General features: G+C 35.8%; 1 protein-coding gene across 5 annotated transcripts in view; it reads left to right on the forward strand.

Annotated features, from left to right (window-relative positions):
* The window catches only part of LOC134679465 (filamin-A), an 87,707-nt gene that overhangs the window by 51,008 nt on the left and 22,566 nt on the right, over positions 1–14,133 (forward strand). For all 5 annotated transcript variants that reach the window (XM_063538389.1, XM_063538386.1, XM_063538390.1 and 2 more), the window contains 6 exons: positions 9,090–9,229; positions 10,049–10,174; positions 10,390–10,510; positions 10,730–10,803; positions 10,881–11,037; positions 13,468–13,676. In XM_063538389.1, coding sequence (XP_063394459.1) covers positions 9,090–9,229; positions 10,049–10,174; positions 10,390–10,510; positions 10,730–10,803; positions 10,881–11,037; positions 13,468–13,676 — 827 coding nt within the window. The remainder of the gene's footprint in view (positions 1–9,089; positions 9,230–10,048; positions 10,175–10,389; positions 10,511–10,729; positions 10,804–10,880; positions 11,038–13,467; positions 13,677–14,133) is intronic.

A 14,133-nucleotide genomic window follows, 5' to 3' on the forward strand; every position in this document is an offset into this window, starting at 1 on the left:
GCTGGATTCCAAATTTCATCCTTCTAGGTCATCTGGAAGTAGGTTAGGTTTAGGTACTTATATGTCAGTCCCAATAAAAAATGGTTTTTTTGTATGGGGACCCCCCTATTTTTTAACTTTATTTTATTTTTAGATTTTTTCCTACGGTTACACACAATAACCAAGCTGGATTCCAAATTTCATCCTTCTAGGTCATCTGGAAGTAGGTTAGGTTTAGGTACTATAAGTCATAAGTCAGTCTTAAAATTTACGACTTTTTGACCTTCATACCTTTATAACCGTTTGAGCTAGCTTCATGAAATTTGGGCTTCTAGATATCCTTATGGATATAATTAAACACACGTAGTTTTATGTGTTTACGTCAAAGATGTTTTGAGTTATAGAAGGGTCAAAAGTGGCACCAAGTGGTTCGTGTAATATTACACTCGGCGCTGGCTAGCCAGTTCCTTTGCTTGAACTTGGCTTGACACGCTGCCGCGTGTCTAGATCGTTTTATATCCCATATAATTATTAAAAATTAAAAATGATCTAAGGGCTTGTTTGCATAATGATTAGTGTAAAGTGCGAGTACTCACATAAATGGAATCTTGCACCATATTAAAAATTGCCACCGCTCTAACGCAAGGAAAATACATATATCCTAAAATATATATTATGTTTCAAGAGGAAATTTTTCTTTTAAATCGGCTATGTCGTGAATAAGAAGTTTAAGATTCAATATTTCTATATCAATCCAAGGACATTTATTCAAACTCTGGTTTGATATTTTTTTGGGAAAACATATTTCAAAATTGTAAATTAATAAGTTAATTAATTAATTAATAATTACGTACTAATAATTACTTACGTATAGTCCGTTTCGACAATTCAATACTCTTATTTTTTGTTTTAATTGAAAGTACCCTGGATAGGGCCCTGGATAGAGTCAAATGGAGAGAGCTACACCGACAAGAGTCTAACTCTTAAATTTACGACGACGACGAATTGAAAGTAGCCGTATTCTGTAAACATAAGCTGCACATTTTCAATCTTCATATTTTTCAAACCATTTGCTGACCAACTTCTCTCACCTTTACCATTTAACAACTCTAAGAGTGACATTCCATTTCCAACTGCAGCTGCAATACTGTTCATTTTACTATGGAAACGCGTCGCTGTCATTGTCAATTTCCATAGAAAATGAACAGTATTGCAGCTGCAGTTGGAAATGGAATGTCACTTTAAGTCACCCGGATATTCTGACAAAGACAGCATGGCAAACTAGCTAGCTTCGTTTATAATGTGTGTTCTTTATTCGGCACTAGCTCTCCGTCTACAACAGCTATGCCTACAGATCAAGTCCATAGTAAATTCAGATTGAACCAATCATGAAATGCAAAAACCGCCCGATAGCCTAAGCAAATTAGAAAAATCTGCGGAATTAATTCGTGTAGTTTTGAGAATTGGTACAGGTATACCTTGTGGTGTCCAGATAAACATACTAAAAGTCCTCGAGGGTAGGGGGTGTGCTGGGGGTGTAGAGGGGGGTTGAAGGTACTTTTTTTCATATTTTTGCTCATATCTCGAAAATCTGTACGAATAGCATTATAATTACTTAAGACAAAAGTTTTAACATAAAATTTACTACAAATTTGGTTATATTTATTTTTACTCTGCGATCAATACTTTAGGGGCTACAGGCTGTTAAAGTTAAATAAGTAATTAAAAATAGACGGTTTAAGAAAACGTCGTTTTTTTGTAATTGTTCATTACAAATAAAAAAATTAGCTTAGAGTAAGCAAGCTAAGCAACCTGCTGATAAAATATAAAAAAATAGGCCATATGCATGTCGGGCCATGCTCAGTGTAGGGTTCCGTAATTACCCGTCTGTCAAAATAGACTATTTGCCATAACTCAAAAACAGCTGTACCGATTAGGTTCGCTATATTTTTCCTTGTACCTATCCAACCTATCCAACGACACCCCACACTATAGGGTGGAAGCGAAAAAAAATTTCATCCCCACTTTAATGTAGGGCAACCACCATAAAAAAATTTTTTTCTAGTATTCATGTTTAAATTTGACACGAATATATAAATCAGTTACGCTGACAAAGTTGTAAAATATAAATTAGAAAAAATATTTTTTTAGGGTGGCTGCCGTACATTAAAAAGGGGATGAAATTTTTTTTCGCTTCCACCCTATAGTGTGGGGTGTAGTTGGATAGCTCTTTTAAAACGAATACGGGTCTTCGAGAACCATTTTTTGATCTGCTTAATATTTTCGGAAATAATCGATCTGAAAGAAAAAAAGTTGTGTTTTCCACTTTAGTTCCCCTAACATTTGAACCATGGGTCCAAAAAATATGAAAAAAATCGTGAAAGTAAAGCTTAGTAAAGACTTTCAGAGTAAAATATAGCGAACCTAATCGATTAAGCAGTTTTTGAGTTTTTGCAAATAGTCTATTTTGACGGACGGGTAACTACGGAACCCTACACTGAGCATGACCCGACATGCTCTTGGCCGGTTTTTTTATATTTTATCAGCAGGTCAGTTATCTTGCTTATTATATTCTTAATTAAAATTTTTATTTATGATGAACAATTATGAAAATACGACGTTTTTTTAAACCGTCTATTTTTTATCTCTTATTTAACTTTAACAGCCTGTAGCTCCTAAAGTATTGATCGCAGAGTAAAAATAAACATAACCAAATTTGTAGTAAATTTTATGTTAAAACTTTTGTCCGAAGTAATTATAATGCTATTCGTACATATTTTCGAGATATGAGCAAAAATATGAAAAAAGGTACCTTCAAACCCCCTCTACACCCCCAGCACACCCCCTACCCTCGAGGACTTTTAGTATGTTTATCTAGACACCACAAGGTATGCCTGTACCAATTTTCAAAACTACACGAATTATTTCCGCAGCTTGCCCAAATTCGGCTTAATTTGACGTGGCTACGATGCAATTTGTATGAGCATTCGGTCGTCTGTTATATTTAGTTGCCTATATTTTGGAAGTTTATTAGGATTTTTTTTTGTTGTTTATATCTACAAAATGTATTAAGGAAATATACATCAGCTGTAAACCAACTCATTTAATAAAAATAAAAGTACGGTCTATGGTCAATAGTGCATTTTAACCTAGATAACTAAGTTAATTATATAGTGATTAGATACAGACTGCATACAAATGATCACCTAAAATAGGCGTGATTTCAGTAAAATAAAACCTGGGTTGCGTTTTTAATATAAAACCATTTATGAATCACTGTTACTCGCTGTTTTTAATTAACATTTCCGTTAGAAAAAGAGTTAAATAGCAAAACTATTGCTATATGTATCAAACGTAAAATTCTGAAAGTAGGTCCCTACGGAAATACTTTTTTAACGAACCTATTTCTCAGAACGGTTTTGAAGACGATAGTGGGCGACCGCTTCTCCATACAAATCAAGTCCCCATATTTCTCCCAAGATATTCACATTATTTAATTGTTACACAATTTATTGTTTATTTTATTTTTCATTTATTTATTTTTCTTCTTAAGTTAGTAAGTTTATTTTATTTTTATTATTAATATTTATTGTACATATATCAACCAATTTATCCTTCGATTTTTTAACTATTATAAGATTCAGGAGTGAAAAACAAATTTCAAACAATTTTTTAAAAGCTTTTTACTTTTATTATGGTTCTAACATCAAAAAATAATACATTGTGCAACGAAGGGGGTAACAAAAATTTTGCTAACTAGGAGGTCTATAATATATGTACATATAATTATACGAGAAGTATAGACTCGAGTTTGCAATATAGGTAACCCCGGAGTTAACCACAATGTTTTATTCATCACACTTACAATGAAAAAACTAAATTTTAAGCGAAATAATTCTTAAATACTACCAATTTAAACGTAACTATCAACCATTTTGTCATTGCTAAGCCGTAAAGCCTCTGGCAACCGCACGGCCTAGGCGAAGCCGGACTGAGCTCTGCTTTTAGCTTATGCTAAATACCTACAAGCCATTAAGATGAGTCACGTAGCTGACGGCTAACAAATACGCCACCTAAGCCTCGGACAGTGTATTTAATAGAGCAAATGTATACTGAAATCACGCTAGAATAGTTTTGTTGAAGAGCAACACAAAACATTGCAGCTTGGTCCATAAGTTCTAAAAGCATGGAGAGACAGGACTGGCCTATTTACTCTTAGCTAGCGCTGAAGAGACGACGTAGTGGACAAACAGTCGTGCCACTCGTGACATCCGCCCTCCACGCCGGCATTAGGCAATCGGAAACTACCGACTCTTGCGTTATAAAGCACCCATTGTCTGATATTTTACAATTAAATGAAGCTAAGCTATTGTAACTAAGCCGATTGATTGGTACCTTACTTAATTAATTTGTTAATGGGCGGATCGCCTTTTTTGTCACTCGTTACCGTTGGTTCGTTCTCCAGGATGGGCCGGGGTTACTCATTAAGCCCGGATTTTATAGCATGCAAATAAAAACTTTTTAACATTACAAAAAGAAAAGAAAACCGACTTCTACAAGGGTAAGAATAACGTAATAATATCCTATTTAACTACATGTGTTACCAACTGGATATGTTTGAAGTCTGTGCCAATATAAATAGCTGCAACACGCACAAGTTAATACCTAATCAGCTTTAGATACCTATGTCTGAAAATCGCAATATATTTTTTTAAGAGAGTTTTCTTCGTGAAAAGTTTTTTAATCTATATTTCTAGTGGAGTGAGTTTTTTACAGGAGCGGCACGACAGTATCTCGCTAGATAGACTACCCGTTTTTTTTATCAGTATTAATTAGAGAGGAACGGATATTGAACTGACTGGGCCTGGGAGCCGATTTTTTAATTTCGATCGCTCGATTTCGCCACTCGAAAATCGGTGGAAAACGGAGAAATGCTAATTTTTTAAATACGAGCGATCAAAATTTGGAATCTAGTGGTATTGACCACTCGATTTCAATTCCATTAGTAGAATTTAAACGCCTAGTAGTGGATATATTATTTAACGAAATACACGAAATCGAGTGGTTGAATTTCAATAATTGGCCCCCTGGGACTGTTTTTATTATATTATTTATTAATATTCTTAAGGGGACTTTTTAATACGTATCTGTCGAAGCCTTAAAGGTTATTAAAATTAGTGATACCTAATTACCTACAAATGGTTCCCAGATTTATGACTAAAAACCTACTTGCATATTTAGGAAAGTTCGTATTTAGACGTTTATGATTACTTATTTATTTATTTCCTACCTTACGCGTTACTCATGATACTCTAGTCATTTTACGGACAGGAAGTATTGCAAATTGGGAATAATTTATAATAGTTGATGTTTTTAGTTTAACAGATGTTTCTAGTATTATACACGACCTAAAATCCAACTAGTTATTCACGATACAAGTGCGAAAAATTTGCACGTGTATCGTACAATTTTTACAGTACATAATATGGCCCTTTAAATTTTCAACGTAGCTACGTAATGAGATTATTATAGCACAAGGTGTCCTAATGGAGCACCAGATATACTGTAAAAATATATGAAAACAAAGTTTTGTACGGAACACTAAAAATTTTCTTAGCTTATGAAAAATCAATTATGTTTATAAAATGCCTGCACACTAGAAAGTTACACATATGATTACATTACGATACCGATACCTGTAGGCATGTTGATAGGTAGTATTTATTATGGCATAACTGGTTTTTAGTTGGTGCGTTAGAGAAGAATGCGGTTAGTATTTATGTATCAAGTTTCGACCATTCTATGAATTACCTATAATATAGGAAATTCATAGAGTGCCTATAGGTAGGTACCTATTTTATAGGTAGGTGCAAATAATCGCGATAATGCCATGCATTGCGGTATAGTATTGCGATAACGTACTGATGAACACCAACTATTATAAAATTACAATATTTTCAGAAATTCACATACTAGGGTACCTACACTAAGAATAAGGTCAGATCTTGATGTTTTGATTGAAAAGATTTTTATTGAGAAGTTGCTTTTACACAGTGGATGAAATTTATGATAAATAATGATAATGTTTAACATTTAGGTTACCTACATTATTATCTTTACATTTTATTAAGTGTCTAATAATTTTAGTTTTAAGCCATGTATTTCAAACACAATACTAGTATTGTTTTTTGAATAAATATATGACTATGACTATGATGTTTTCTATGGGAGAGTCAATTTTTTTAAGCGATTTCTGGGTTGGTCCCGTAGTAAAAGTTGCTCTGTGTGACTTATTTATACCTACATAAATTTATATCGTAAAAAATTGCAGGTTATAAAAAGCACCATGTAAATGTCTTGTATAATTATCATTTTTTTACTTTTATTTCGTTAATCTGGTAAAATATCTAATACTTCCTCGTGCACTTACGCTCAGTTTACTTACTTTCTAGGTAAAGTTACGGAATAGAAAGTTATCTGTTCCTTTACATAAGTGATGGTACCGATGATAATTTATAAAACTTTTATGTAACTGTATCAAAACAATAATTGCCATGCAGAAATAATATTCCTCTTTTAAAACTGATGATAATTATTACCTAATATCGGGTTACTTACTACGTGTTATCCGGTATTATAGGCTATAGGAGCTACCCTGGGTATACAAACATGATCCTTCTTCCTGTGGCCTATTTTATAGAGCTACAAGTTACAATTTACAAGCGGAAGTCTCGTTCTAACACATAGGGTTAGAAAGAGACTTCCGCTTGTAAATTGTAACTTGTAGCTTTATAAAATAGGCCACTGATAATAAGTTACAAACTCTCCCGTTTAATATTATCGTTTGAATGGAAGAACGTATATCAGGTACTTTATTTTTATTGTCCAATAAAAATTTAAACGAAACAAACGTACACATTACAAGGGTGCGTCATAAAAACATGCTTCTATGATGATCGATCGATTAGGTCTCGTCTCTCGTTACCCCCTTTGGGCCCAAACAAGCGCTCATTGTTTTCTCTGTGATCCATTTTAAATTAAATTATATCAATGAAAGGTACAACTGTACGTTGTTACGTTGTAATTTGTGGTTGGTACTGAATGTTAAAATATTTGAGTACCTATGGAAAATGTTAGGTGTGATTTCTTGACTCAATGTTTGGAAATTGTACGTCCGGCGTAGCTATGTACGAGTAAATACATATTTACATGTAGATGTCGTATGGTATCATACCTAAGTATAATGAACGTTTAGGTCGAACCAAGCCATTAATTGTCTGGTATGGTACCGTTTTCGAGTCCCCCGGTTAGCGATCGAGGCGGCGATGGTAACGGGCAGGGCACCGGACAGGTGCGGTCGCTCACGCCTCACGCCCAACCTGTTCGGCCCAGCGCATATCTAATCTACGCTATAACTGTGTTTTCCGATGCCGACTGTAACTATCAGCATGTAAACTGGTCACGCTATTACGCCCCTTGATTTTAACTTTATAATACTTAACTATATATAAGTTTCAAAAGTACAACCAGCATTTAAAATCTTCTGGTGGGAAACCGCGATTGCATTCCCTTAATTATTTATCAGGAGGCTAAATAGACATAGCTGTACAAATAGGTATAGAAGTTAACGTTTATAAACCTCAGAAACATGCGGAGTGCAGTTTATTATTTTGTAATTTGTACTTGTACGAGTATTTAACAAGCTTTCCCTTTAATTGATTGACATTTAACTATTATAATATAAAACGAGCACTCGGAAATTAATTGCTTTGAATATGCGGCCTTCAAATTAATTTTATAACGAGCAAGCGGAGCATTTAGGTGTTTACCTAATTAGCGATTATTTCTAAAATATAATGACTTTTGCAATGGGATACACATTTTAGCTCAAGTCACAAATACGGTAGGTATGTTGGACGCATGTATATCATGAAAATTAAGTTGAGCCATGAACAAAGGGATTGAAGAGATATTCTTATATAGTACTTACCTACTAAACATTTTAGGTACGTTCTTTCTACTAAACATTTTAGGTACGTAATTAAAACTCAACTGCTCACCTACACAAAGTATCTGCACCTACAAGTCCCTATTACGTAACATTAATTGAATAACTCAGTACCTAACTGGTTCGTATTTAGATTCCACGCACTAAATATGCCTAAACCCGTTACACCTCATTCTTTTAATCCAACCTGTATCGACGTTGTAACATAAGAAATATGTAGTTATTTAAATTTACCACACCAGCAGAAAATATTAACGTGCCCTATCAATAGATTATTTTATATTGAACACCCGAACCATATTATTATGATAATAACATCCAGTGAACGGTAGGTAGTGAACATCGCATAAAAAGTTGAAATTACGTAGGTAAAATAAATCGGCTATAGCTTAGAGATTACACTAAATACACACTGTAATAATTTTAGTAGTTCTATTATGAGGCATAGTAGGTATATATTAGATATGTATGTACTATTCCTTCGAGTAAAATAATTACGGCAGTCAGGGACATAGACAAATGATTCATGGGCCGCGCAAGGTAGCTCTGCTACATTGATTGTCAATTAATCGCACGCACACCTTGATTCTTGACTATGCTAATTAATCTTGGCTTAGATAGACTAGCGACCGATATTTTAAATAATATGGATTAGTTGAACCTATTTTGTATCTTTGACAGGTCTTTAAAATAATATTAAGTTTTCTAGTGTTTTTTTTTATTCAGTGAGTAGGTACTTTTGGAAATAATTGCTCCGAAAGTCCAACAAAAATAATGCGTAACCTGGAGAGAGTGGAGAGCAGGTAAAAGTAATGAGGACAGGTATCACCTCCGCTCCCTTTAACTTTTTAACCAGGCATTATTAAAATGATAAAAAAATACGACACGAAAATTATTATGAGCATGATCGAATTATCGGATGAGTCATTACGAGTATTTTCCAGAAAAACTTATCTAAGACTGTATAAAACGACGGAAGTTGCTCGACACGCACTTGGCCGATTTTTTTTAAATTAATGCCTTTTTTAATAACAGGTTTAACAGGAACGTAATTAATATTTGCTTTAGGGTTTATTTATAAGGGTTCATGTTTTAATTCCAGGGTCCCCGTGGAAAGTAGAGGTTATGGCCGGCCCAGCGGGCGGCGGCGGGGGCGAGCCCACCAGACTCATCCCCGCAAGGGTTCCCGCTGTATTTGAAATCTCCACCTCGCCTGGTGCCGCCGCTTTCAGCAAAACTGAGGTACATTCGCGTTTTGCAGACTGGTAGCGCATACGCGACTAGGCGTTAGACGTTGCGTATTACGTCATTCCACAAAGCACACTATTAGGACAGTCGTGTAAAACCGAATGAGGCTGACTGGTTGAGACGTGCGAGTAATAAGCAGAAGATCAAGGGTTCACATCCCGGTGTGCACTCGAGTACCTCGGAACCCAAGTGAGGTGAAAGTACCTAGTGCATGTTTACCACTGCATTTTCAGCAAAGAAAAACCAGATGTATATATGCATTTAAATCTCCGTCACACACTGACCATCGCTGGGAATGATGATGATAAGTAGTTTCGATAGTTAAATCTGCCAACAAGCTCTAGATCTAAATTTTGCGGGCAATCTTATACCTAGGTTTGATTCTAGTTCTAAACGTGGCATCCCGTTTTTGATAAAGCTGGTTATATTGAACAATTTAAAACATCATGATTCCATTTATAATCCACACTAACTTTGCATAATAGCACATATGGATTGAAATACATGAAGTCGCTGTTAAACTTAAGCTATCCGGTTAAACTGCAGACTGCAGGGATTGATTAAACAATTCCCTGGCTAGCGGCGCCGCTGGCTGAATGGTAGTGGATAAATCCCTTCGTGGAAGTGATCACATCGATTACATGCTATTGTTCGCAACGGCAACACCAACCGTTTAATAAACGGAACTAACTGTGCGTTCAGAGATAACCATTGTGGGCTCCTTTACAATCCTATGCAATTATCGGATTTTCTGTAAATGGGATTTCTTATATATCATACTTTGATTGAAAATTAAAATGTGTTTTTATGTAGGTCGAGGTGGCTGTGACTGCCCCGTCGCGCCGGCCGGTGACCGCCCGTGTGCTGGACGTCTCGGAACGCCCCGGCGTCTACAGAATAGAGTTCACACCCGAAGAAGTCGGCACTCACCTTATTGATGTAAAGATGCTTGAATACTTAATGTACCTATATTGAAAGATGAGGCTTTCTTTATGAAGAACCTCTTTTATTACTGATAATTATTTCTTAGTGCACGTTTATTAAATTTGAAACTATTTTTATACCCATTTGGGTTCGATTTCGCTCTACTTAGACTGGTGTGAGGTTATTCGGACGGTATTTTATTTTATATTATAAACTTTTGTATTGTACAGGTAGCTATTGCAGGAGACAAGTTGGCCGCAGGTCCTTTGGTGGCAAAGGTATACGATGCTAGTCTCATCAAGGTCACGGACATCGGGAATGCTGTAGTCGGCCAACAATCACAGTTCAGAGGTACGTCTACATCATTTTTATTTCGTTTTTACACATTCTGAAGTTACACAGATATGTAGGAAGAGTCATACCAAAGTCATACCAAGCTAAGTTGGCAGCGATTTTAATATCCCAGTCGGTGCAAGTGTTATTTTAAACGATAAACTTGTACGAAATCAACTCCTGTGCTATCAAAATCGCTGCCGGTCTGACTCTCTTGAACTTTCATTTTATTTTCAGTGGACGCGAGTGCTGCAGGCGAAGGCCAATTAGAAATTTCAATTAATGAAGGTGAAGTGCCTAACCACGTACAGGTAAGCTATTATTTAATTACCTACGTTGTTAAAATAATGTTAATGAAATAAAATCTTACTAACCTTACCGTTTTCAGGTGGTAGGTGGCGGACGTTGTCTGGTATTTTGGAGACCTGAAACACCAACGCCTCACCGAGTAGATATAAAATTTAATGGGGAACCAGTGCCATCGTCGCCGTTCATTTTCAATGTAGCACCAGCACAAAGAGTCACCATTGACACCTCACAAATTGGTGAGTAGGAGAATCATTAAAATATATTATATATTACGAAGTACTATAGGTACCGACTATACTATAGTACCCGGCGAAACAAAAATTTGTTTTGCAAAACATTGCTTTGCGTTATTTTGATATATGAAAAGTACACAACTTTTTGAACTATCAGCCGGTGGGAATCAAGTTTTATTTTTTATTGTTCGCCTGTATCGCGGGTGTCAGTTACAGTATAAACTATTGAGGTAAGTACCTGAAAGTTCTCGGGAAATCTACTTATATTGATAAAACGAACTCAATAAGTAGGAAGTTACTTAAAGCTCGTTTTATTGCTAGAAATATTCAAGCTATAGTAGGTTAATACTTTACCCCAACTATCTTCTGTGCCTGCACAGGTAAGAGACTATTTTTTTTTAAATTAAAGGAGTAAATATTGATATCAACTTAAGTTTTCTTCTCTCGTTAACAAGTTGCTCAATTGTCAGTCTTTACAGTTGGTACATATGGCGCTACTTTACCGCTCTAGTGCGGTAATTGGCACAATACGTGCATATGTTGAAAATTTAGAGCGCCATATGTACCTACCGTAAAACGTTGTACAATACACGTGCGAAAAAGTAATTGAAATTGAAAACGTAACACGCGTGAAAGGTTTTTCCCAACTCGTGTCGATTTAAAACACTCCCTTCGCTCGTGTTTTATTGTTATCGTCACTCGTTGCGAATTTCCTACTTATCGCACTTGTATCGTAATGTAGTATTATGACGTTGAAGAAGTTATTATAGGTATAATCTTCTTATACCTATGGACGTACAGCGCAAAAGCTGGCGTGACGTACGGTCAGCCAACTAGGTACCTATATATATGAGTCTAATGAGTTATATTTTTAATAGTGTTAATAATTTAACTAGGTATATAAGTACTGATGTTTCATAATAAGCCTTAATGTATAATAATTAGAGATGCACCGGATATCCTGTTACTATCCGATATCCGGCCTATCCGGCCGGATACCGGATAGTAACATTGCTTGATTTCGGAGTAAACAAATTGGATTTAAGAAACAGACACGGTCATAATCGTACTTGTTTATTATTTTAAAACAATTTAATAATTCCGTTGACTTGCACGCGCACTCATTTCGAACCTAGAAATGAGTCCGCGCGAACGTTCACTTAGGAAACAGGTCAAACCTGCAGAATGCGCACCTGAAAAACCGAAATGTAGGTATAGTTCCGCTGGTCGAATATCCGGCGGCCGGATACCGGATATTCGGTTGATGGTCAGGCCGAATATCCGGTATCCGGCCAAACAACTATCCGTTGCATCTCTAATAATAATGGTTTAATACTAGAGAAACAACTTACATTATTTCAATTCATAGGAGGTACATACATACTTAGTTACAATCATAACGTTTCCCGCCATAGCTTTAATTGATCAGTGCTGCCAACTTGTACAATATTGAAGCGCGTTCAAGTTTATTGGCTGATATTGGGCTGATACTAAACCCATTTAACCCATGCAAACATCACTTACTCACAGCAAACGACTATGGAAAATGCAGTTTCATACATCAATTACTTACATCATAGAATACACTGCTGTAGCGCTTCAATAAAATTTGCATCAATGCAAATAAGCGCAATAAGCGGAATAAGCGTAAACTCTGTCACAGAATTCCTTAATGATAGTTTTCTTAAGTAAATTAATATCAATAATTTGTATACATTTAATTTTAAGGCTTGTTTGTGTTCCCAAATAATTTGGTTGATACTTAGCTTAAGAAAATGCTTGCAACACCCTTCTGGGGTCCATGAGAAACTTTTATACTTTGTATTTTTTGTAACAACTGCTTACCATGGTGCAATAAACGATATTATGATTATGATTATGAGAATAACACATTAGCGCATAGTGGACTAAACATTTGAAACGTCATTGTCATACAGCTGTCAAATCTGTCATATTTTTTTGACAATCAAACGACTCGAACAATATTAATTTTATTTGCTTGTGCTTGTTTCCTAATCTTAATTGATTCATGAATTATGAGTACTTCAGCGACATATTGATAAATTTATGGGCGTCGATAGTCAAGTTTTGTTTTATAAATCATTATGGTACACCATGTTGTACATGACCTCGGTAAATTAGTCAGGTGAGATGCTTTAACAAACTTAAAGACTACGAGGCGAATACACAATACACATAATTATGATTTAGGTTTCTTTTTTAATCGCTAAGTTAGTAGGGATCCCTAAATCGGCAGCTATTTCGTGGTAAAATAGAGGTCTGATGAATCAGTACAATTAAGTATAAGGAATATACAATTACGACGCAAATAAAATCGGGAATTGGCTATATCTACCAATTCTTTGAACGAATTATAAGCTGGTCTGCTCTCAGCTACATTAAATTTTCATATCTACTAATCTTATGTCGTAGAACTGATTCCTGTTGGCGAAGTGGCATCATGCTCAGTGCGCGTGGAAGGCTCAGCCGGGGGAGAGCTAATAGTGACGGTTCGCGGTCCGCGGGCCGAAGTGCCCGTGCGGCTCACTGGTGATGCAGTCTCCGGGCTACTAGCAAGCTTCACGCCGCGACATGTGGGCCCACATACCTTGACAGCACATTACAATAACCAGCCAGTGCCTGTAAGTATTTCCTAAAACATTCATTATAGTTCCTAAAACATTTATCCCTTTCTGTCTTTTAGACATTTTAATATGTTAGATGAGACAAAATTTACAGAGGTTTTGCTAAGTTGTATGAATAACATGAACTAATCTAGTCATGGGCATAGTCACTTCTGCAAGGTCTTTTTCTTTCAATTTGTACTTCCAAGATGATAAAAGTGTAGGGCCATGTCCGCATTGCATGCACGTAGCTACGCCACCAATAAAGGGGATAGAGTTAGACTATGATGTCTGCAAGTTTTTGATAAGTCATTTGAAACCGTAATTCTTATAGTATAGATGCATATACGGGACTTAATCGCGTATTTAAGTTTTAAGATTTACCTCCGACGTTTCGAGGACGGCGTTGTCCCCGTGGTCTCGGAGAAGACTGGCTCAAGTTGACATCAACATCTTCTAGCCGCGCGAGTTTTTC

The sequence above is a fragment of the Cydia fagiglandana genome, chromosome Z (genome assembly GCF_963556715.1).
Source record: "Cydia fagiglandana chromosome Z, ilCydFagi1.1, whole genome shotgun sequence".
NCBI classification, from domain to species: Eukaryota; Metazoa; Arthropoda; class Insecta; order Lepidoptera; family Tortricidae; genus Cydia; species Cydia fagiglandana.